Genomic DNA, 23,901 nt, shown 5'->3' on the forward strand with positions numbered 1-23,901 from the left:
CAAGTTCGTGCAGTATTCATTCCGAAAACTCGTTCCTATTTTCCCATACAAATGCAGTAACCTATAAATACTGCACATCAAGTGAGCACATCATCATGCTCATTGTAGAATTTGAGGACTTAACTTTACAGTCATTAAGTGAAAGCTAGACATGTTAAAGTTTGTGTTTTATATAAATAATTTGTCTATGTATCTTGTGTTTGTATTCTGATCTTTGCCCAATTGGGACAAGTATTTTTACCACTGCCGATCCAGGTTTGTTGCAAAATAAAAGTTAAATTTTCATACAGTTTCCTGTAATTATGGCATATAATAGATTACCCATTTTTTTTGCTCAGATTATAGTCTTTTGCCACTTATTTTAGCAATAATTATACTGACAATTCTCTAGAGGTTAGTATGTTGCTGTGCAAGTTTCTTTTTTCCACAATGCTTTAGTTTAATTATGTACTGGTATATGAATTACAGGTGTTAAACCAGGTTCTGTGATAGTGGACTGTAGTCACTTTTCTGCTTTGGACTACACTTCAATCCAGGTGAGTATTTCTTTGTATCAGGAAATAGCCATTTAAATTGTGATTTTTTTCTCAAAATATCTTCAGCATTTTTGCTCAAAAATGCTTGCAAGGTTCCCTTTATAAACTGAACACTGTTTTAACAGATTCATATATGTGTATTAGCTGTTAAGAAACCCTTATATATGCCAGACATGTCCAAAGGTAGTAATATTTTAACCAACCATAAATTACCACTATCATATTTAATTTCACATTAATAAAATCAAATAATATGAAACTCTGTATCTAAAAAAAATATGACAGCTGTCAGATTGCCTTGAGCATTGATCATAACGGCTACTTCACCATGCTTTCTCAGTTCCACCAGCAAAGCAGATTAAGGCATAAATTCCCACACATAAGTAATCCCATGCAGACTGCTTTGCATTAAGGCATATTTTGCTATTCCCATAACAATATGCATTAAGGTATTCACTGACGTGCCCATACTGCTATGCATAAGGATATACACTGCCATACCCAAGTGATCCCATCTTCACTGCTATGCATTAATGTATACACTGCCATGCCCAAGTGATTCTATCTACACTGCTATGCATTAAGGTATACACTGCCATGCCCTAGTCAGGGATGGTCCTGGCTTTTAAAAAGCTGTCGCCAAAAAATCGCCAACCTCAATATTTTGTCGCCAATTTTCAAAAAGTGTCGCCAAAAAAAGTAGTGTACATTTTTCCAAGTGTTAATTTAGTCTATTAATGTAACAGGCAATGAAAATTACAAAAGATGGATTAGTTAATACTTTAATTACAAGAAGCATTAACAAAATGTTACAAAGTATTACATGAAGATCTGTCGCGATTTTAGGGCTGCCCACTTGTTGAATGCAGTTTCAAAGTCTAATTTTTCACATCTGTACATGTTGATTCTCATTAAATTCTCGAGAGATGAGATGCAGAGCTTATTTCTGATGTCAGTTTTTATGAAGTTCATCTTACTGAATCCACGTTCACAGTGTACAGTGCTGACAGGTGACACCAGTAGTCTCTCAGCAGCCCCCCACCCTTTTATGGCTAGCTTCACAAAGCTTGTAGCGAATTGCTTTCTAAATCCCAAGAATGATCACTGAATGCTGTATAAATTTTCTCGACAAGAAAAATAGGATCTCCATTCCCATGAATGAAACTTACACGAGTCAACACCTGGCAATATTGGATCGTATATATAAGCATAAATTCACACCCAACTTCGGGATTCTTTCACTCCTGTATTTTGAGAAATAAATAATTATTATTAATTATGCAAAACTGGTTTTTTTTTTTTTTTTTTTTTTTCACTATTTCTTGTTGCGGAGTTTAAGTCTCTGCAGCCGTAACACAGGACTGATGGCAAAAGGAAAAGATCAATGAGTAAAATGCTGCACTGGCGACAGATGTAATTGTGATTTAGATTGTTTCCATTTGCTTTGTATTTATACACAGTTGTCGGTACTTCAAAGCTTATCAGTTTTCTATGAAGGTTCAGCAAAACTATTGTATTGGTATATCTATAAAAAAAAAACAGAAGGATTAGCCATACAATTAATTGTATCTGTTCTATTCGCATCTTCAGAAGTCGGTCAGTTGTAGGTATAGTGCGGTAGCATGATTGACTGTATCGCAGCATACAGTACTCAGCCCAGATGTCAGCATAAGCAGATTATGATGTAACAATGTACTGTAAAGATGGGGTTGTCAATAAGAACAAAGGATTGTTTGTGTAACAGATTGATACCAATGCATTGCTTAGTCAAGTTTGTGGCTTCCTTTCGTTCTGCCTTTTAATTTGTCCAGTCCAAATCCATGATTGTACATACAAATTAAATAACCAAAACGTATGCCGCCAAAAAAATCGCCAGATGGGATATTTTTGTCGCCAAGAAGGAAAAAAAAATCGCAATTTGCGACATTGGCGAAGCCCAGGACGATCCCTGCCTAGTGATCCCATCTATACTGCTATACAATAAGATATACACTGCCATGCCCAAGTGATTCTATCTATACTGCTATGCATTAAGATATACACTGCCATGCCCAAGTGATTCTATCTACACTGCTATGCAATAAGATATACACTGCCATGCCCAAGTGATTCTACCTACACTGCTATGCATTAAGATATACACTGCCATGCCCAAGTGATTCTGTCTATACTGCTATGCATTAAGGTATACACTGCAATGTCCAAGTGATCCCATTTATACTGTTATGCATTAAGATATACACTGCCATGCCCAAGTGATCCCATCTACACTGCTACACATTAAAGTATACACTGCAATGTCCAAGTGATCCCATCTATACTGCTACACATTAAAGTATACACTGCAATGTCCAAGTGATCCCATCTACACTGCTACACATTAAAGTATACACTGCAATGTCCAAGTGATCCCATCTATACTGATATGCATTAAGATATACACTGCCATGCCCAAGTGATCCCATCTACACTGCTAAACATTAAAGTATACAATGCCATGCCCAATAATCCTGTCTATGCTACTATGCATACTGTCAAGCATCAAACAGAATCTTCACTTTAAATTGTAATCAATGCAATATAATGTAACAACAATTAATTTCTTTGTCCCATCACATATTTAAACATGTGTAAACATTGGTAGGGAAGAAATACACAACATAAGTTAGATGGTGGCCAGTGTTTCATGGATTGTTGCTGAACAGTAAGAGTCTAGCACTTGTGTTTGTTAAATATACTTGGAAATGTTAAGGTTTCATGATTCTTGCACTGGCATTGATTTTAAGACATCCATTTAAGGAGTGTGTCATCTAAATACTGTGTGTGTGTGTGTACACACACACACACACACACACACACACACACACACACACACACATATATATATATATATATATATATATATATATATATATATATATATATATATATATACACACACATATATATAGATGATGTTCTACCTGTGTGTATATGTTTTGAAGATCAGAGACGAGTTTGATGATAAGCTTGATCCATGCATATTAGAAAGCCGACAGTATCTCATTTGCTGTGCTTTGCTACAACTTTGAAAACCATACTTCTCATTATATTTTGATTGAGCTTAAATGTGCTTACATCATCAAGATCTCAGATGAATTCAATGATAAGTGAAATCAAAAATAATAAAGAAATGCATATGATTGGCTGAGCTTGTTACCACTATGGAAACCATGTCCAATTTTGATCAAGCTTGGAATATAGGCTTATGCAATACCATCTTAAAGTTTAGTAATGAGTGAGATGCACATACATTAATGAGTTGATTTTACAGCTGTATGGTTGAAATTGGTACCCTCTGAAAACAGTATTTTTGACCTGATTTTGGTTATATTTGGTAAATAGACTTAAATCATCGAATCTTGGATGAATAAAATTATGAGTGTGATCAATGTATACTGATCTTCAATCTGATTGGCTGAGGTTGTCAACACTTTAGTAATTGTTCTGATAAGATTTTGATTAAAGATAGTAAATAGGCTTATGTCAGTGAGGTATCCAATCCATTATGAGCAAGTTTGATGTGGTTGTAGAAATGTGGAGTGTACTGTAATTGTAGAAATGTTGGATCAGGTTGAAGAAATGTTGAGTGTACTTGTAGAAATGTTGGATCAGGCTGTAGAAATGTTGTATTTGATTTGATGCTTACTTTTATTTCAATTTCAGGGCCTGACAGAGCTGATTGCAGATTTCAAACGGAAGGATGTTTGTTTTGTTCTTGCATGTATTGAGGTAAAATTGCCGTATTACCATTTCAACAGAGTGTTCATTACATAGATCTTCTTGGACTTCTATCAGTGTATGTCAGTGTACTTACATGCATTTACAAATGTTAAAATTTTCAAATCCTAATGTACTGCTATTTTGATATTTCTGAAACCTGGTATTCTACCATTTGATAGAAAACTACTGTCAGCCTGCTGAAAGTTTAGTGTGTCACCTGCCATTTATCTCTGAAAATACAGAAAAGTATTCTCTGTCAATTTATTAAATATCTTTTTTATTATATTCTTCTTTTTTAAATGCCATAGTGTTTTAATATGTTCTTAAAAATATCAAGCACAGCTTAGTTTTTATGAGTATTAAATCCCATTGTCAAACATTACTTCTTCACAAAAACACTTCCATAAAATGTAAGAAAGGAAACTTGTCCAAAAAATATCTTCATTTCTATCTAAAATGTACTATGCAGTTTACATGAGTAATACAAAAATAGCACATTGGTACATGTTCATTTTCATTTTTAGCCAGATGTAAAAGAAGACTTAGATAGAGCCAACATTCCATTTATTTTGACAAGCACCACAGTAGAAGAGGCATGTACACTCATTAAAAGTAAGTATACAATACACTTCAGTTTAGCTCAGTGATAGTTGTTGTTGTTGTTTTGGGGTTTAACGCCATTTTTCAGCACGATAGGCTATACATGGCGGCCAGTATTAATGGTGGAGGATGAACCCGGAAAACCCCGGAAAGAACCACCGACCCACGAGAAGCTACTGGCAAGCTTTCTCACATGCCCACATTGGCTGAATCTTAGACTTGAACCGCCGCAGACAGAGGTGAGATGGCAGTGATCCGTAACGAAGAGCGCTTTAGACCACTCGGCCACTCGGGGCCCGTATCTCAGTGATAGACTTATGCCTGTAAATGTGTGTGTGTGTGTATTGCTCATGAGCTGCTGTACTTATTATGAAATGCTTGCTTGCATGCATTGCTTCCTTAATATAATGAATATCCTCTTCCCAAATAATTCGATACAACTACCTGACCAACCCTATTTTTTGCCTGCTCACTCTCAGCCATGATGGAACATGGAATATTAGTTAAACTCGATTCTGACACTGATGATAATTTTTTGTGAGGCAAGAAAGGTATTTTGAACTGTTTATTATTTGTTTGAAAAACCAGAAAATAAGGTTGATGAAATCTTCGAGAAGAATAATAAAAACCTTTCTGTAGTGTTTTGAGCCAGCCATCATCTTGTATTTTAAATGAATCCACTGAAAGTATTTTTAACAAATGTTTCATGTCCAAGGTTCTGGTCACAAATGCCTATTTTCTCACATATTTCTGCTGTTCTATGATGATTTGGTATAATCAGGTTGTAGTTCTCAACAGGGTCACTATAACCAGTAAAACTGATATCACCAGAATCCATTGTTATCCTTGTTCATTGATGTCCACATCTAATTACCTCTGTAACTTTCTAAATTCTTATTCAAAATATATGAGATTACTATAAAATAGTATACAGTTTTATGTACTGTTAAAATAAGATACACTTATTATTTACATTAGATGGCTTAGTTTACCTAAGATAATTTTTTATGTGAAAAGAATGCCTAAATCTGTGACCGGGGTACCTAAAGCTGTGACCTGAATGCCTAAATCTGTCTTGAGTACCTAAAACTGACCTGAGGGCCTAAAGATGTGACCTGAGTGCCTAACTGGTGCCAAACATTTGATCAAGGTTGAATAGACTGGTTGAGCTTTATTTGTGTTAAAGTTTAGAACAACAATGAATAATTCATTTAATTTGAGTAAATGCACCAACATGACTATGTTGAGATACACTTTAAACATAAATGCTACACCTGCAAGTTGGTCTATAACACAAATGCTACACCTCACATACAAGTTGGTCTATAACACAAATGCTACACCTCACATACAAGTTGGTCTATAACACAAATGCTACACCTCACATACAAGTTGGTCTATAACACAAATGCTACACCTCACATACAAGTTGGTCTGTAGCACAAATGCTACACGTCACATACAAGTTGGTCTATAACACAAATGCTACACCTCACATACAAGTTGGTCTATAACACAAATGCTACACCTCACATACAAGTTGGTCTGTAGCACAAATGCTACACCTCACATACAAGTTGGTCTATAACACAAATGCTACACCTCACATACAAGTTGGTCTATAACACAAATGCTACACGTCACATACAAGTTGGTCTATAACACAAATGCTACACCTACATGTTGGTCTATAACACTATGTGACCATCTAAACTTAAAAGCTACACCTGCAAGTTGGTCTATAACACAAATGCTACACGTCACATACAAGTTGGTCTATAACACAAATGCTACACCTCACATACAAGTTGGTCTATAACACAAATGCTACACCTCACATACAAGTTGGTCTGTAGCACAAATGCTACACGTCACATACAAGTTGGTCTATAACACAAATGCTACACCTCACATACAAGTTGGTCTATAACACAAATGCTACACCTCACATACAAGTTGGTCTGTAGCACAAATGCTACACCTCACATACAAGTTGGTCTATAACACAAATGCTACACGTCACATACAAGTTGGTCTATAACACAAATGCTACACCTACATGTTGGTCTATAACACTATGTGACCATCTAAACTTAAAAGCTACACCTGCAAGTTGGTCTATAACACAAATGCTACACCTCACATACAAGTTGGTCTATAACACAAATGCTACACCTCACATACAAGTTGGTCTGTAGCACAAATGCTACACCTCACATACAAGTTGGTCTATAACACAAATGCTACACCTCACATACAAGTTGGTCTATAACACAAATGCTAATTGTCACATACAAGTTGGTCTATAACACAAATGCTACACCTTACATACAAGTTGGTCTATAACACAAATGCTACACCTCACATACAAGCTGGTCTATAACACTAAATGCTACACCTCACATACGAGTTGGTCTATAACACAAATGCTACACCTCACATACAAGTTGGTCTATAACACAAATGCTACACCTACAATTTGGTCTATAACATAAATACCACACAAAATGGTCTGTAAAACAAATACTACATGTACAAGTTGGTCTTTCACACAAATGCTACACCTGCAAGTTGGTCATTAGCACAATTGCTATGCCAACAAGTTGGTCTACAAAAGAAACACTACACCTACAAGTTTATACACTCCAAGTAGGTGTGTAAAACAAATGCTACACCAACAAGTTAGTCTATACACCTACAAGTTGGTTTGTAACAAATACTACACCTATAAATTAGTCTAAAACACAAACAGTACACCTACAAGTTGGTCTTTAACACAAAGATTACACTTGTATTATATAAATTGTGTGGATGATTTCTAAAATTACTTTAAGAAGCATACAGGTTTTTGTGATTGTAGGAAGATCTCAATGTTGAAAATGTTATAAAATAATTTGTGAAAGTATAATTCCTTTTCAGCCAATAAACTTTTAATGTTTTGCTTGCCCATTTAATTTGTCACCTACCCTATTTGGGCATTTTAAGTAACAATATTTGCATATCCTTTCAAGATTGCAGTATTTATACCAAATTTATCTCAAATAAAGACATATCACATAAAATCACTGAATGGTTCATTATAATTTTTTATGTATAATTATGTGAGATGAGAAGTTATGAAAGGGGAAGTGCCAGATTTTCTCTTTCCATTTTTGTATTCAACATCTGGATATTTACTAGCCCTTGTTAAAATAAACTTGTCCCAGGCAATAGGAAAAATGGGAATTTTCCTGACCTATATTGATACTGAACTTGAGACACCATGTATAAGTGACATGCCTCGGCTTAGATCATTACAACACTGTATGCTGCAAATTATAATTAATTTACTCAGTGTATGGCAATTTTGCACAGCTATGATTTACAGTGTTCAGAACATAAACAAGAGTAAAACCAAGCCAGAAGACCAGTGGGATAACTAGAGTGTGTCACAGTATATACAGTGTCAGTGATTTTTATCTCCGTTGCAGATCTGCCCAAAGCCAACGAGATGACTGTTGTGACTGCCAAGGAGAATAATGGGCCAGATTCTTGTGAGGTGAATACTTCAAAAGAAATGGAGAACAGTGCATTAAATTCAGTTTATGTGGAACATCCTTGATAAATAAACTGCTTAAAATAAACTGCAAATGAAGAGCATCTAATGAACAAATTGTTTTCGTTGATTAAAGCTCAGATAATTTAGAGGATTGGGAGGGGGGAACACTTTTATCTTATAAATAAAATGTCATGTATGAAAAAAGATAATGCTTATTTGTGCTATAGTAGCACATCTATGTCTACTTGTATGTCTCCATGTCACTCTGTTATAAATCAGATGTTTAAAATAGATAAGTGGTCATTCATCAAAAGTGATGGGCAGTATTATACAGACTGAGTGAAGTGATGGGCAGTATTGTACAGACTGAGTGAATATATAGGACATTATTATCTGCTCATTTGTTTCTCCATTAACTCTATATTGTCATAATCATGCAGTATTTTTCCATACTATACAGCTTAATATTGCATGACACGTGTCTAAATATAGTATCATGTATTAAGAATTACTCTTATTGTAAAAAAACAAAACAAATATGCTCATATAGCTTTTGGTTTATTGGATTTGTTTGTGGATGAATTAAACAGCTTGTTTCGTCAATTTGAAAGTAGAGATGATAAAGTTAACAATGTGGACAAATTCACTGAGTCACAAATGAAACTTTCAAACAGCAAATGAATGAACATGATATTTGCAATATTCACAACAAACATGACAGACACAGTATCGAAAATACCATTCGGATCAGTTAAACAGTTAGGAGAAATGTTCATATCTTTTCGCAAATAAAATGGTTCTGACTATGACCAGTTATCTGTAGGGTCTTTAACAATAGCATAGAAAAGCATATTGAGGCCAAGAACTATCGCATATCTATCAGGTATATACCATTTTATAAATCAGACAAAATACTAAATTTGAGACAAAAGTGGAACTGGAGATTTTGGTAAAAAACTAAGAGCCTCAGAGCCAATATGCCACTAGCTGTCACAAAGTAGCTGCTTTGTAAATTTCCCCATTTAAGTGTTTTTATATAATGTTTTGTATGTAGGCTAGCAATAAAAGCCATACAGGACTTAGCAGGTGTCTCTTCAACAGAGACCATGCAAGTGACATGTCTAATTTACGTGGTAATAAGACTGTCAATAAATATACTTAAATTTTTGCATCTTGAATTTCCTCAAAATGAACTTTCTTAGTTCAATGAATCTGAATGACATCCCATGTTATGGGTTCCAAAACTTCTTACACCCACAAAATTGGACTGTAATTTTCACTCCATTTACAACAGAAATATTATTCTCTTTACTGTGCTCAAAACAAAATGTGATATTCATAGCACCTGTTTGATAATTTCAGTTTAAAAAATTAATATTTTTCACACATTATGATTCCAAACAATCAAAGACAGAACAGAAACAGAGTTGCAGTTGATTCAGTGCCAGTCCCCTCCTCAGATTACATGTACATCTTACAGAATTGACTCAACATTAAAAATCTAGTCCATCACAAGTACAAAAGCAAAATTGAGTTGGATCAACAGAAAAACAAAATTCATCCATTCCAGACCAACTGGAAAGCTGATTCAGTGTGCATTTATTCACAGTAAGACTCTATATTTCAATTTTAAGTAGACCAAAGCAAATTTTTTTAAAACTAATATCAAGTTCAAAAAACACTTGGCATTTCTATGTGCGTATTAATAATGTTACTGTATATTGATGAATCTTCGGTTGTGTATTTATTTTGGAATACAGCATAAATTCAGTTACTTTGTTTTTTAATGTATTCTTTTTATTAATAAGCCTTCTTTGTGAAAACAAATTGAGTATATAATAAACAGGTTACTGCATCAGTATGGAAAAATATGAACTCAGAAAAACTTGTTCATATTTTCTCATATAAATGCAGTAACCTGTAAATATTAAATACAATCTGAGTGAATATATATATGCATGTAACATGATTATACAGTCTGAGTGTAAATATAGAACACAATTATACAATCTGAGTGAATATGTATAACATTATTATACAGTCTAAGTGGAAATACAGAACAAAATTATACAATCTGAGTGAATATGTATAACATTATTATACAATCTGAGTGAATATGTATAACATTATTATACAATCTGAGTGGAAATATAGAACAAAATTATACAATCTGAGTGAAGATATAGAACATTATTATACAATCCAAGTAAAGATACAGGACAGATGTTATATAATAAAAGGTCAATACAGTGTCAGTACACAGTTATTCTGTCGATGGTGCATATCAATTTTTTTAACGATTACTTTTAACAAATCTGTAGATACATACCTCTTTGTAAATTAGATTCAGAAGTGTGATATTACATCAGTGCTAAAATTCTGATTGTACCATGCATAAATCATAAACCTACACAAAAGGCAGAATAGCTGACAGAAGTTAATACATGTTTTCCAGATTCTGATATTAATTGTGACATACATATATATTTATATAGGCACACACACTCACATGTGACATGTATGCATGTAGTCCCAATATTAAACATAAGTATTATCACTTACTTTTATCTTCACCTGAAGGACACTGGTACTCTCACTGTTTCTTTGTATAGGTTAATTATTTTGTTGTTGCCCTTTTGTTTTGTTATGATCATCTGTTGCTTACTTTATTGTCTGAAAATTTCTATACACATTTTATTATTGTTTATGTGTATGACGTATTACAGTTGGGGTGGGGAGAGGTTGCAATATCCAGTTGCCAAATTTAAGTCAGACTTTGTCAAAAATTGATGACAAAATATTAGTTATTAGACATAAAACATAGTTCACATGGTTCAATAAGATTTTCAATAGTTGTTCTCCTTTGAATGCAGCCAAGTTCTTGCTATTGAATTTTTATTACTGTTGTCATGAACTTCTTTGCATACAGTATTACCATATGTTGGGAAATGTCTGTGTGGAGTCATTTTTTTGCCTTCTTTGCAGTGTACTTGAAAATTGCATTCATTTAGCTTTGCAAAAATATAGAAAGTGAATCAGTATGTGCTGTGAAGTTGCAAAATCAAGATTTAAAATTAAACATCAAGAAATGTTCTAGAGTTGATGCTTAACAAACATTCAACAGTGCAAAAATTGGCAAATATACATCATTTGTCCGCATTTAGAATACACTCTTGCTTTTGTACCATTATACACTTACGTTGTTTAGTAAATAGCCAATTTATCTATGTCCTGTAGACTAATTTCTAACTAAATATAAAGATGACGTTTATCATCAATAGCTTATTTTGGGATTGATTCTTTTGGGTTATTTTATTCTTATAAGTAGTGTTTATTTATTTTCAAAAATATAGGAACCTTTTAGCAACTGGTCCTAAGTTGGGTTGGGGGTGGTGGTATTTATTCAGAACTAGTGAGCCTTTCTTAATTACTGGTTCTGAGAGCAGTGGGGTCAGGGTTCAAATACAGCAGTTTGCAGTAAAGGAAAGAAAAGGTTGGACATTTTAAGCAAAAGAAATGACCCCTTTCAAAATTCAAACCTTCAGTAGCAACAATCCTGGATCTGCCCCTTATGTGGTGCAGTATAGGTGGAAAGAATGTCCTTGTCAGAGCTTGTTTTTCTCTGGTTCCAGGTATCAATAGTGGCCATTTTGAATTGTCCTCATGTCTGTGGCTGTTATTATTTTATAATCTTACTGATGTCATAGTAATTCAGTTATGTGTCATCACACAAAGCAGTTTGAGGCTTTTAAAACTGAATGATTTCTGTGTTCATTTCTTAAAACGAAAAAATTACAGAAATAACATTCAAAATTAAAAAGTGTATTTCATTGGGGGTTTTAAAAAATTTGTTTTAAAATTTTTTGTCGTTATTTAATAAGAGACAACAACTTGCAACCATGTCATTTGATGTCATATCTCCCCTCGAGTTCAGAGCAATACAGAAGATCTAGTTAGAAAAGTGATGTCATAATGTAACAGTCATGCCATTGTGAGCTGTACAAAAGCATATACCTTATTGTGGGGCCTATAAGACGATACTTTTTTACCAGAAAACCTTAGCTTCATCTTATACACCGAACTGACTTATATATGAATTATGTCATCTGAATCGCTTTATCATATTTTTGTATGGAAAATAATTCTCCAAGAGGACAAAAAATAATGTGCAAAAAATATTTCATTTTGGTGAAGAGATCATGTATGAACAAATACAGGATCCCGAAGTGAGTATTTTAAACAATGTATGATTGTCAGTATTAAAATTAACATAGATCAGATGTAATTGCGCTAAAGCAGCATGCACCAGTAATGTATGTTGTTTGTAATATATGTTGTTTAAATTTAATTACATATATGTGTTTTAGAATTTACAAGTTAGAAGATGAATAACCATGACAAAGACATATTCCATCACAATTTTCTTCTTGCACCTAATGATCAAATAGTCTGTATGCCCCATTGAGAGACAGACAGACAGACATGTTTTCACGATTATAAATCTGTAGTGTTCACTTACCTGATGACTGATTTTACTTGTGTACAAGTGCAGTACCATATTCCATTATCAATTAATACCACTAGTTAAGCGATTCCTTCTAATTTTTGCTTCCACTTACATTGTTCAAGAATCACATGACTTTGTAGTAGTATTTACATGCTAATTAAATATGCTACAGCTGTAGTCAGTCATACCAAGATAACACTTGTTTGAGGTCAAGATTCTGCAGACCAGATCTGCGAGGCTACTAATACGGAAATGAGGCTAACCATGGGTATTATGAATACTGTACCATACAGTCAAAGGAAATGCCAGGTGGTTACCTTTGTAAATTTCTCAGCCAGTTACATTTTTTAACTTGATGACAGAACCGACAGCAATTTAAAGTACATCTAGCATGAGCAAAGATCAAAAACAGTTGCTGCCTAAGTACAAGAAGAGTATATGCACTTTAAACAAAATCTGAATTGTTGGGAATGGAGAGGTCATTATATTTCCAAAGAAAATTAGCATGCAAAATAGTCATTCTTGGGATTTAACCTAATGGAGACTATATGGATATAACTATTGTGAATATTTAAACCCTGAGGGAGTATGGCATGTATTTTCATAGTTTACATTTTTTGTTTCATTTATTAATGTTTCCCTCTCTTTGACAAAAGCTTCAGCAATACAGGGGCAATACGTTGAAAAAAAGAACAAAAACTCTACAGAGAGCTGAACTCTCTCTCTTTCTCTCTCTCATATATCTGACTATATTTGGTTTTAATCATGAGGTGCAAAAAAAGAAAAATGTGATGGAATACATATGCATCCTTCTCTCTCTATCTGTCTTCCCCTCCCCCCCACCCAATGCATTTTAGTATCAATGATGCAATTTCCCTATTGATGGTAATCTGAAATAGCATACAGTGATACTTTTAATATTTATGAAACCAGAAGTTATTATAATTTAATTCCACATAACATTGCAAGTTTTATCCAATCTGTAACTCAATAAATTTTTGGGTCAGAATCATTATGTGTAGCTAAAAATACATAATATGTTTAAAATACTTCTTGTGAAATAAATTAGGTACTTTTAGTTAATTTAATGATCCTGGCTGAAAAGGTCACTGAGTTACAGGTAGGATAAAATTTGCGATGCTGTAAGCAATGAAGTGAAAAACACAATTCAAGGTGTTGATTTGGCCTCTTCTTATACTTAGCATCAACTTATATTAGGATGAAGGATAGAAAATTTGCCAAATTTGCTGATTCGATTTATACTCTGCATTGACTTAAAGGTCAGCAAATATGGTAAACTTAAGAAATGTATTGGAGAAATTGATTCAATGTAGATTGTAGATGTTTACAGAAATCTATTTTCTTTACCAAAACTGTATACATTGTATTTGCATCAACTAATTTTAATGCATGTATTTTGTCATTAATAACAGTGCTATGGAAGATTGCACCAAAATATGGCAGACATTCTCTTTTGAAAGGTTGGGTATGGTGGTGGGGTTAAATTTGACTGAAACTAAAAAGTTTCAATACTGCAGATGTAGAGCATGCTGTCTTGAGAATTACTACTTGCAAAATCTCAGGATTCTGATCCTTGGCTCTATTTTCAATTTTGAATCTGAACTATTCGACATTCAGTAATCCAGATTTTTGTGCAGTGCGACCCTGGGCTATCATTTCCAAAATCTTCTGTAAAGTTCTGCTGTGTACCATATAGTCACCATATATAAGTTGTGATGCATTTTTGGGATCAGTACATGTTGCTTACATTACTATATATCCTTGTTTATAAGACAAGTCTAACTGCAAACTGCACAGACCCAGATCTGCCGTCACATAAAATGTGCTGGCAGATCTGGTTCTGTGTAGTTTGTTGGGAGTAATTGGTAAACAAACTGAACTTAATCTGCAGGTGCATTATGGTATGGCAGATCAGGATCTTTGTTCTTTGCAATTTCACTTGATTTATAAGCAAGTATATATGTTATGTTCCATTTTAGTTCATGTGAGCTACATTTTTAGTTGACATACCATCAAGAGTGGCTGAGTGTCCAAAATGTGTGGCTCTTTTTCCAGCCTCTTTATAAAGACATATCCACAGTTAGTTTGATCATTATATGCGGACTTGTGCTTGCCTTGTTTCTTTAAATTTGAAAATCAATCAAAACTTGTATGTTTCAAAAGATAGATTTTCAAAAGATACATTTACATGATGAAAGCAAAAAAGTAAAATCAGGAGAGAGATTGTTCTAATTGTTTTCTTTTATAGGTTTTTATTTCTGTATGGAGTAAAGCTGTATTTATATGTAATGCTAATACATACTTATGTCTTTTATCACTAAGAAAAATCAGGAATATGATACATATTACAAAAAACATTTGTGAAATATATCATGTGACTTTGTATTGATTGAAATTTACTAATGAGATGATAATTTACATATTTTTACATGCAAGATTTTATTTTATTATTTAGCATATCACAAATTATATCATAGTGATCAACATTATACTTTTTATTACATTGATTTACCATATCCCATGCAAAGTACACACGCCCAAATCTTTTGTCTCATAATGCACTGTCAGATCTCGGTCTTTGCAGTTTGCTAGGAGTAATCAGTACAACAAACAAGTAGACCGAGATCTGCTGGCACATTATGAAATGGCAGATCAGGGTCTATGTTGTTTGCAGTTGGGCTCAATGCACACACAAGTATTAATGGTTCATAAAAACATTTGTCAAAGGTTGGTGCATCTTGTTTTAATTGAAACAAGATTCAAAAAAAACATTTGAAGAAAATTAAAGAAGTTTTGATCTTTCTCATCTGTGTTTAACACAGTTAAGGATTGGAGGGAACAGGAGTGAGGGCAGGAAGGGTTTTGTCTTAGTATTGCATGCACTCAGTAACATCTAGATGTGTTGTCATGCACTGGCAGGTTATTATATACACTATTAAATCAATCAATGACTTCAAACACACATCGCTGACTCAGGTCTACAGTTGCATTATGCAAGATAGGTGTGGGTGTATGCTGTCCACTGTTAGGCACAAAGAATATACACGTAAATATGGTTGCATTGACAATGCCCATATGTATGTTGAGAATATCTTGCTAATTGATGGATCACCAACTTCTCTCACCTATCAGTCATTGCCATGAATGGTTATCTGCTAACCACTAATATCACTGGCTTGTTGGAGCAGATCCAATACCTTCATGATTGTTGCTATATGACACACAGGGTCTACTGTAGGACACCATGCTACTATATATGACATGCACATAGTCTATTGTAGGACACCATGCTACTATATGACATACACAGGGTCTACTGTAGGACACAATGCTACTGTATCACAGAAACAGGGTCTACTTTAGGACACCATGCTACTATATGACATACACAGGGTCTACTGTAGGACACCATGCTACTATATGATGATATACACAGGGTCTACTGTACGACACCATGCTACTGTATCACATACACAGGGTCTACTGTAGGACACCATGCTACTATATGACATACACAGAGTCTGCTATAGGAAAGACACCAGACTACTATATATACACATGGTCTACTGTAGGACACGATGCTACTATATGACACACACATGGTCTACTGTAGGACACTATGCTACAATATCACACACACATAGTCTACTGTAGGACACCATGCTACTATATGACATACACAGGGTCTACTGTAGGACACCATGCTACTATATGACATACACAGGGTCTACTGTAGGACACAATGCTACTATATGACATACACATGGTCTACTGTAGGACACTATGCTACTATATGACATACACAGGGTCTACTGTAGGACACCATGCTACTATATGACATACACAGGGTCTACTGTAGGACACAATGCTACTATATGACATACACATGGTCTACTGTAGGACACTATGCTACTATATGACATACACAGGGTCTACTGTAGGACACCATGCTACTATATGACATACACATGGTCTACTGTAGGACACTATGCTACAATATCACACACACATAGTCTACTGTAGGACACCATGCTACTATATGACATACACAGGGTCTACTGTAGGACACCATGCTACTATATGACATACACAGGGTCTACTGTAGGACACAATGCTACTATATGACATACACATGGTCTACTGTAGGACACTATGCTACTATATGACATACACAGGGTCTACTGTAGGACACCATGCTACTATATGACATACACAGGGTCTACTGTAGGACACAATGCTACTATATGACATACACATGGTCTACTGTAGGACACTATGCTACTATATGACATACACAGGGTCTACTGTAGGACACCATGCTACTATATGATATACACAGGGTCTACTGTAGGACACCGTGCTACTATATGATGCACACATGGTCTACTGTAGGACACCATGCTACTATATGACACACACATGGTCTACTGTAGGACACTATGCTACAATATCACACACACATAGTCTACTGTAGGACACCATGCTACTATATGACATACACAGGGTCTACTGTAGGACACAATGCTACTATATGACATACACATGGTCTACTGTAGGACACTATGCTACTATATGACATACACAGGGTCTACTGTAGGACACTATGCTACTATATGACATACACAGGGTCTACTGTAGGACACCATGCTACTATATGACATACACAGGATCTACTGTAGGACACCGTGCTACTATATGATGCACACATGGTCTACTGTAGGATACCACGCTACTCTATGACATACACATGGTCTACTGTAGGACACTATGCTACTATATGACACACACATGGTCTACTGTAGGATACCATGCTACTATATGATATACACAGGGTCTACTGTAGGACACTATGCTACTATATGACATACACAGGGTCTACTGTAGGATACCATGCTACTATATGACACACACATGGTCTACTGTAGGATACCATGCTACTATATGACATACACAGGGTCTACTGTAGGACACTATGCTACTATATGACATACACAGGGTCTACTGTAGGATACCATGCTACTATATGACACACACATGGTCTACTGTAGGATACCATGCTACTATATGACATACACAGGGTCTACTGTAGGACACTATGCTACTATATGATACACACATGATCTACATTAGGACACCATGCTACTGTATGACATGCACATGGTCTACTTTAGGATACCATGCTACAATATGACACACACAGTGTCTACTGTAGGACAGACACAATGCTACTATATGACACCATGCTACTATATGACACACACAGGGTCTACTGTAGGATACCATGCTACTATATGACACACACAGTGTCTACCGTAGGACAGACACCATGCTACTATATGACACCATGCTACTATATGACATACACAGGGTCTACTGTAGGACACCATGCTACTATATGACACCATGCTACTATATGACACACACAGGGTCTACTGTAGGATACTATGCTACTATATGATTTCATCACTAGGTTGGGAAACCTCTTCTCCAGTCATTTTATTATTTAATGATTTACACCTCAGTGGCAATCAAGTTTCTTTTGTTCATTGGAATCTCTGCTTTGTGATATTTGATTAAGAGATGTCACCTTCAGCTGAAGGGTCAACTCTTGAAGTATTGTAGAGTGGTGTTGGTGTTACTTTTGTTGTCATGAAAGGTTGTGGTGATTACATTTACCATACAGCAGATTGAATATCATACCTTTCAGGAAGTGAACTTTGGGTTTCTTTAAGTGGAATTATACAGAAATTCTCTTGTATGATAAGAACTGTATTATGAACTTGTAATCATTTTGATTGAATTTAATGTTTTAATATATTGAAACATAGCTAACTAAATTTATTTATACTGCATTGCTTGCTGTCATTTACAAAAGAATTTCTTCTTTTTTCTGCACATAGCAGAAATCTGTGAAATTTATCAACTGGTTGGTAGTACATATACATATGTTGCATGTCATTGCAGACAATGGATAACAAAATGACTTTTTTAATCCTTTAACAGGGTTGTAAAATTGTGGTTTTCCTATTTATGATATTTGTATCATGATCTGCTAAATATTCTTAGCAGGGAGATTACATTTTGTATGTCAAAACTTGAGTTTGTTTTGGTAAACATATAAATTATATTCCTGTAAAATTTTGGTCTATTGCACTTAATTGTGATTATGAAACTTGGTGAGTTGATGCATCTCAATAAGTTCTACATCCTTTTTGAAAAAAGATGTCTTTGTGACCTATTTTTCATTTTGTGTTAAAAGTTTATTTCTTAGGTGCTGTTTATGTTCCACTTACGGATCTTGATAATGGGATGCATCTCTGTTACTACTACACCCTTAAACCAAAGGTTAGTGTGAGATACACTTTACGCTTTACTAACATGTGTTAAGTATTGGTGTTGATGATCACACTGATTCATCCGTATCAGATGTATATGCATACGTTACTCAGAAGGCAGAGTTGGAGTTGGGAATAGGAATAAATATGTTCACTGAATGATAAATTTTCCACCTTATTGGTTATACATTGTATATTGTGATTTTATCCTCAGCAGTTTAAATGTATCATATACGTGAATGATTACAGTAATTAGATGAATGGACTACATGATGTATTATTTTTATGTGAGGTATTATCCTTAGTGATTAATGAAGGTAATTACTGATATATAAATTGTGTTAGTAATGCTGGCTGTCACTCAGGGATGCTCAAAGCCTGTTTACTTCCACCCAGTAAAAAGTGGCTTCTATGGGTGGACAAGATAATATCTTGTCAAGCAGATTTTAAAAACTGTGTTGTTTTGTGTTTCTCTGCTTTTTTTTTAAATTAATATAAAATCAACAATAATCTGTTTTTTGTCAACTATTTATAGTACTTCTGCTGCAATATTTTATTAAATTTTTTATTGTTTTATGTTCTTTTACACACAGTCACAGTAAGTGGGTAGGTGGTGGATGGGTTGTTTCACAATATTTCAGCACAATACTAACTGAAATGATTAACAGTTCTAGTTTAAAAAAAGGGGGCCAATGAATTGAATTCAACAAGTAGGTAATATATCAGGAGTTAACCATGAAAGCAACAATGTCAGCCTTGGTTGATAATTTGTATTTGTTTACATATTTGGAATGGATAAAAGGGTGGACAGAGCTAGCAGTGTTATAAAATAAAATACAAAAATGTTGTTGTTTTGCTTTGTTTTTTCTGATATCAAATTAAATGTGCAGTGATGCTTTATAAAATACGCTGATTTACCTACTGTATTTATAAAGATAACACCTGATAAGAAACACCTTACATATTTGATGTGACTAAATACTCAAATTTCTCTTTGGCAAAATCGACAGAACAGTATCAAGATCCAGTAAATGTGACAACCATATATACTCCCTTGTAAGAGTCCAGCTGCAAGCCCAGATCTGCTATAGCATAATGTACTGGAAGATCTGGGTCTGTGCAGTTTGTTAAGGGTCAAATTACGATGATTCAACCAAAACATTTAAAATTTATGGAGGTTAAAGCTAGATTTTAAACAGAACATGGTGATTTGGTATATGAAGTAAATATTTTTTTTAAAAAAACATAAGAATAACAAAATTTGAATTGAATCTGAAATCAATAGAATCAACCTTAATTATGTAAAAATTTGAATTTAGTCAATGTAAATTGTTAAAAATAAAAGTACCTGTTGTAGATGGACGTCCTTTTTTCCTTGCTGATAATACTTAAAGACAATTTATCAACAATAAGGTTTGTTTTATTGAGGTTTTTATACAGATTTAAATGACAGACATAAATAGTATTTAAGTCATCCTTATTATGATCCTGAAAAACCAGCTGTTTAAATCAGTCTCAGTCAACTGTGGCAATAAATTCAGTGGGACAACAAAACAAATGCACAGAATTGAAAGAATGGTTAAGGGAACAATTTATGTGAACACTACAGAAATAGGCGAGACAAAAATTCCTACAAAAGAGTTTATATTAGCCACATGAATGCCCAGTGGCGGGCTAATGTAGTTGACCTGCAGGCATAGAAAAGTCTTTAAAGATTGAATATCTTGAAAGGTAGTTTCATGAGAGAAAAGAATTTTTTTAATAAAATTGTTAGGCTATATTGTGGAAGTATTTCACTCAAAATGAAACCAGAAAATGGGTTGACATTTTACCAAATTTAGTTAAGGAGTGCAATAACGCTAATAAAATATCAGTAGATATTACTCCAGTTGAACGAAGCAAGAAAGGAAACAGATCCACTGTATGGATTAATCAGTTTGGTTATTGAAGCATCCACTTCGTAAGTATCAATATTGAAAACTCATTTATATTACTGTATAGCTTCCAACCTTGTCAGCTACATACATATGTTTTCTATACATGGTTTACTCGTAGTGTCCACTTCATAGTTGTTACTGTGAGCAAACCTTCAGTGAGTTTACTTGTATAGGCAGTCCAAAATTGGGCCTTCCTACAGGTAATTCGTTTTAGAATTGATTTTTTAGTGTCAAATTCATAAGAATTGATAGCAACTTGTACCTGCACAGACCACTTGCACAATTTGACAGGTATTTTTCATAGTGTGTAACTCTGCAGGAACACTCCTAAGGTCATAAAACAGGACACATTCTGCACTACACCTGTATATATTGTCTGCTGTATTTTGACTACCAGATTTAGACAATGTTTGTGACCAGACCAACAATTGCTCTATGAGTTGAGTTTTTTTCAATACATCTCAGACTTGAATGGCCGACAATTCTATGGATACTAAGGGGAAGGCACAGAAGTATAGCTTGAATGACAAGGACATCATCAGCTTGCACACAGAGGTTCAAAACCATAACATTTAATGGGAAGTGAGATAGGGAGCAACAACAGCTTCAGTTAGCATCTTGCATATCAAAATTATGGACCCGCAACGTGGATCAATATCCCATACCCCATCCCTTCCTCAAGAAATGGACAGCATCATGTCAGCCAAGATGGCTATTTTCCTTCACAGCCGGACATTGAAATATAACTGATCTCAATGGGCTATGACCACAATCGATCATACAATTTCAGCCACCAAAAAAACGAATGGACAAGTTCCACAACTGCTTAGTGCCTCAGTACCTATTTTCCCAGGTGTTCAGCAGTCTAACCCATATAGTATTGCTAGGCATTTCATGCTGACGATGCACGGTTTATACAGGCACTGTCATGGATCAGTCTAATCTGCATAGTGTTGCTAGGCACTTCCTGTGAATGACGTCAAGTTTATATAGGCTCCCTCATTGATCAATCTAACCTGCAAAGTACCTCTAAACACGTCTGCCATATGATGTCCAAATTGGTGCCTCCATTTCAAAGAGATATCTGTTCACTTGTCCTCAAGGATTTGCCATTAAAAAAAAAGTGCCTCTACTTAATGACAGTTTAGAAGTAATGAGATCTAATTCGTGTCATGCAGCAAGTGTAAATGAGCCGCCATCCTCAGCAGTCTTCTCCAACTTTTTTTGCAGGAAGCATTAGAGACATCGGCTTCACTACCTTAATCCAAAGGACGATGAAAACTTGCTCTTTAGTTCCCTCAGCTTCATTAGATCTTACTATGATGGATGAGAACTCAACCTTACAGGCTTTAACTTAGACATTTTCCGACACTCCCATCGGAGTTCTGTCCTCCCCATTATTCTACCATACCTGCCTAGTCTACAGTTCGTTCATCAGATGGCGATTGACAAAGAACGAATCTACTTTCAATTGCTTCCACAATCTGACAGAGTTACTGACATTTTGGGCTGCTTACATCATCAATTAAACGTCCCAAGCATCTACAGACACTGTTTCTTGCAGACGTCTTACCTCGTATTGTAGTATGTGGTTCTACAACCCCTACACACCAGTTTTCCATTGGATACTCATCATTTGATTTGTAATGTCGAGACTATGGGATTAACAGTGGATCGAGTATCTATGGTGATCTTCTATAGGCGGAACACAAATTACCTTCTCACACCCCGAATCTCACTTGACATGCATGAGAGCTTGTTTATAGAATAGCCTACTTCGTAACATAGAGACCCAACATAATATGGCCATAACAGCAGCTACGAATATACAACAGGTGAAAGGAGATGCAATGCTCTATACCTCCATCTGTCCTACAGACCATCATATGCCAATCTTGGCTCGCAACCTTAATCATCTAATTTCTTCTTTAATGATCAGATTAAAGGAATTCACAAACAAGCCACAAAGGAATTCTTTTTTTTTCTCCATCCCTCACAGTTTCAACTACAGCAGATGGATCTGCAAAGCAATCAACAAAAGCTTTCATGCACGTACCTAGAGCTCAGGCCACTGGGAAGAAGTCCTACCGAATTGACAACCGTCAAAAACCACAGTTCTCCCAAACTAGGTGGAAAAGAGGCAAAGGGAGGACGATTGTTTTCGCCAGCATTTCTCTCCACGAGACCCTACCTATCTCAAAATTACATCACTTTCACACACCCCTTCTGCTTATGACAAATCCCGGTAGGGGGAAGACTTCAATCTGTATAGATGCGAACACAGAGTACTGTCTCCTACCATGACTGGATGCCATTGGAGTGTCGCCCACCAATATAATTATTTATATATAAACATTCTCCAGATGAAAACCGTTTCAAAGGCTTTTCATTGGTGGATGGAGAAGCTTCTGTTCGACAATGGCAAGGCAGAACCAAGTCCCCAGACCTCTGTGTTCTTGTTTGGGATTTTCTAAAGTGGTGTCCTTAACAACAAATCCACGTCCAAGTTCGACATATCCTAGACTTGCTAATGTATTAGTGGACTAATAGTCCCGCAAGAGCCAACTAATCCAAACTGAACTGTCTTTTCATCCCTCGGTTTTCACTCAATAGATAACAGATAGGGTCGACCTATGATGGACCTACTTGCGACAAGGTAAAATGC

At 35.1% G+C, this 23,901-nt stretch overlaps 1 protein-coding gene across 1 annotated transcript in view; it reads left to right on the top strand.

Annotated features, from left to right (window-relative positions):
- The window catches only part of LOC149805881 (sodium-independent sulfate anion transporter-like), a 141,519-nt gene extending 121,373 nt beyond the window's left edge, over nt 1–20,146 (top strand). Inside the window, exons 20-23 of the mRNA XM_089950622.1 lie at nt 469–536; nt 4,242–4,307; nt 4,823–4,910; nt 8,369–20,146. Coding sequence (XP_089806748.1) covers nt 469–536; nt 4,242–4,307; nt 4,823–4,910; nt 8,369–8,499 — 353 coding nt within the window. The 3' untranslated portion in view covers nt 8,500–20,146. The remainder of the gene's footprint in view (nt 1–468; nt 537–4,241; nt 4,308–4,822; nt 4,911–8,368) is intronic.
- Nucleotides 20,147–23,901: the final 3,755 nt, after the last annotated feature.

This window comes from Sinohyriopsis cumingii, chromosome 2, assembly GCF_028554795.1.
Source record: "Sinohyriopsis cumingii isolate HCF-2022 chromosome 2, ASM2855479v2, whole genome shotgun sequence".
NCBI classification, from domain to species: domain Eukaryota; kingdom Metazoa; phylum Mollusca; class Bivalvia; order Unionida; family Unionidae; genus Sinohyriopsis; species Sinohyriopsis cumingii.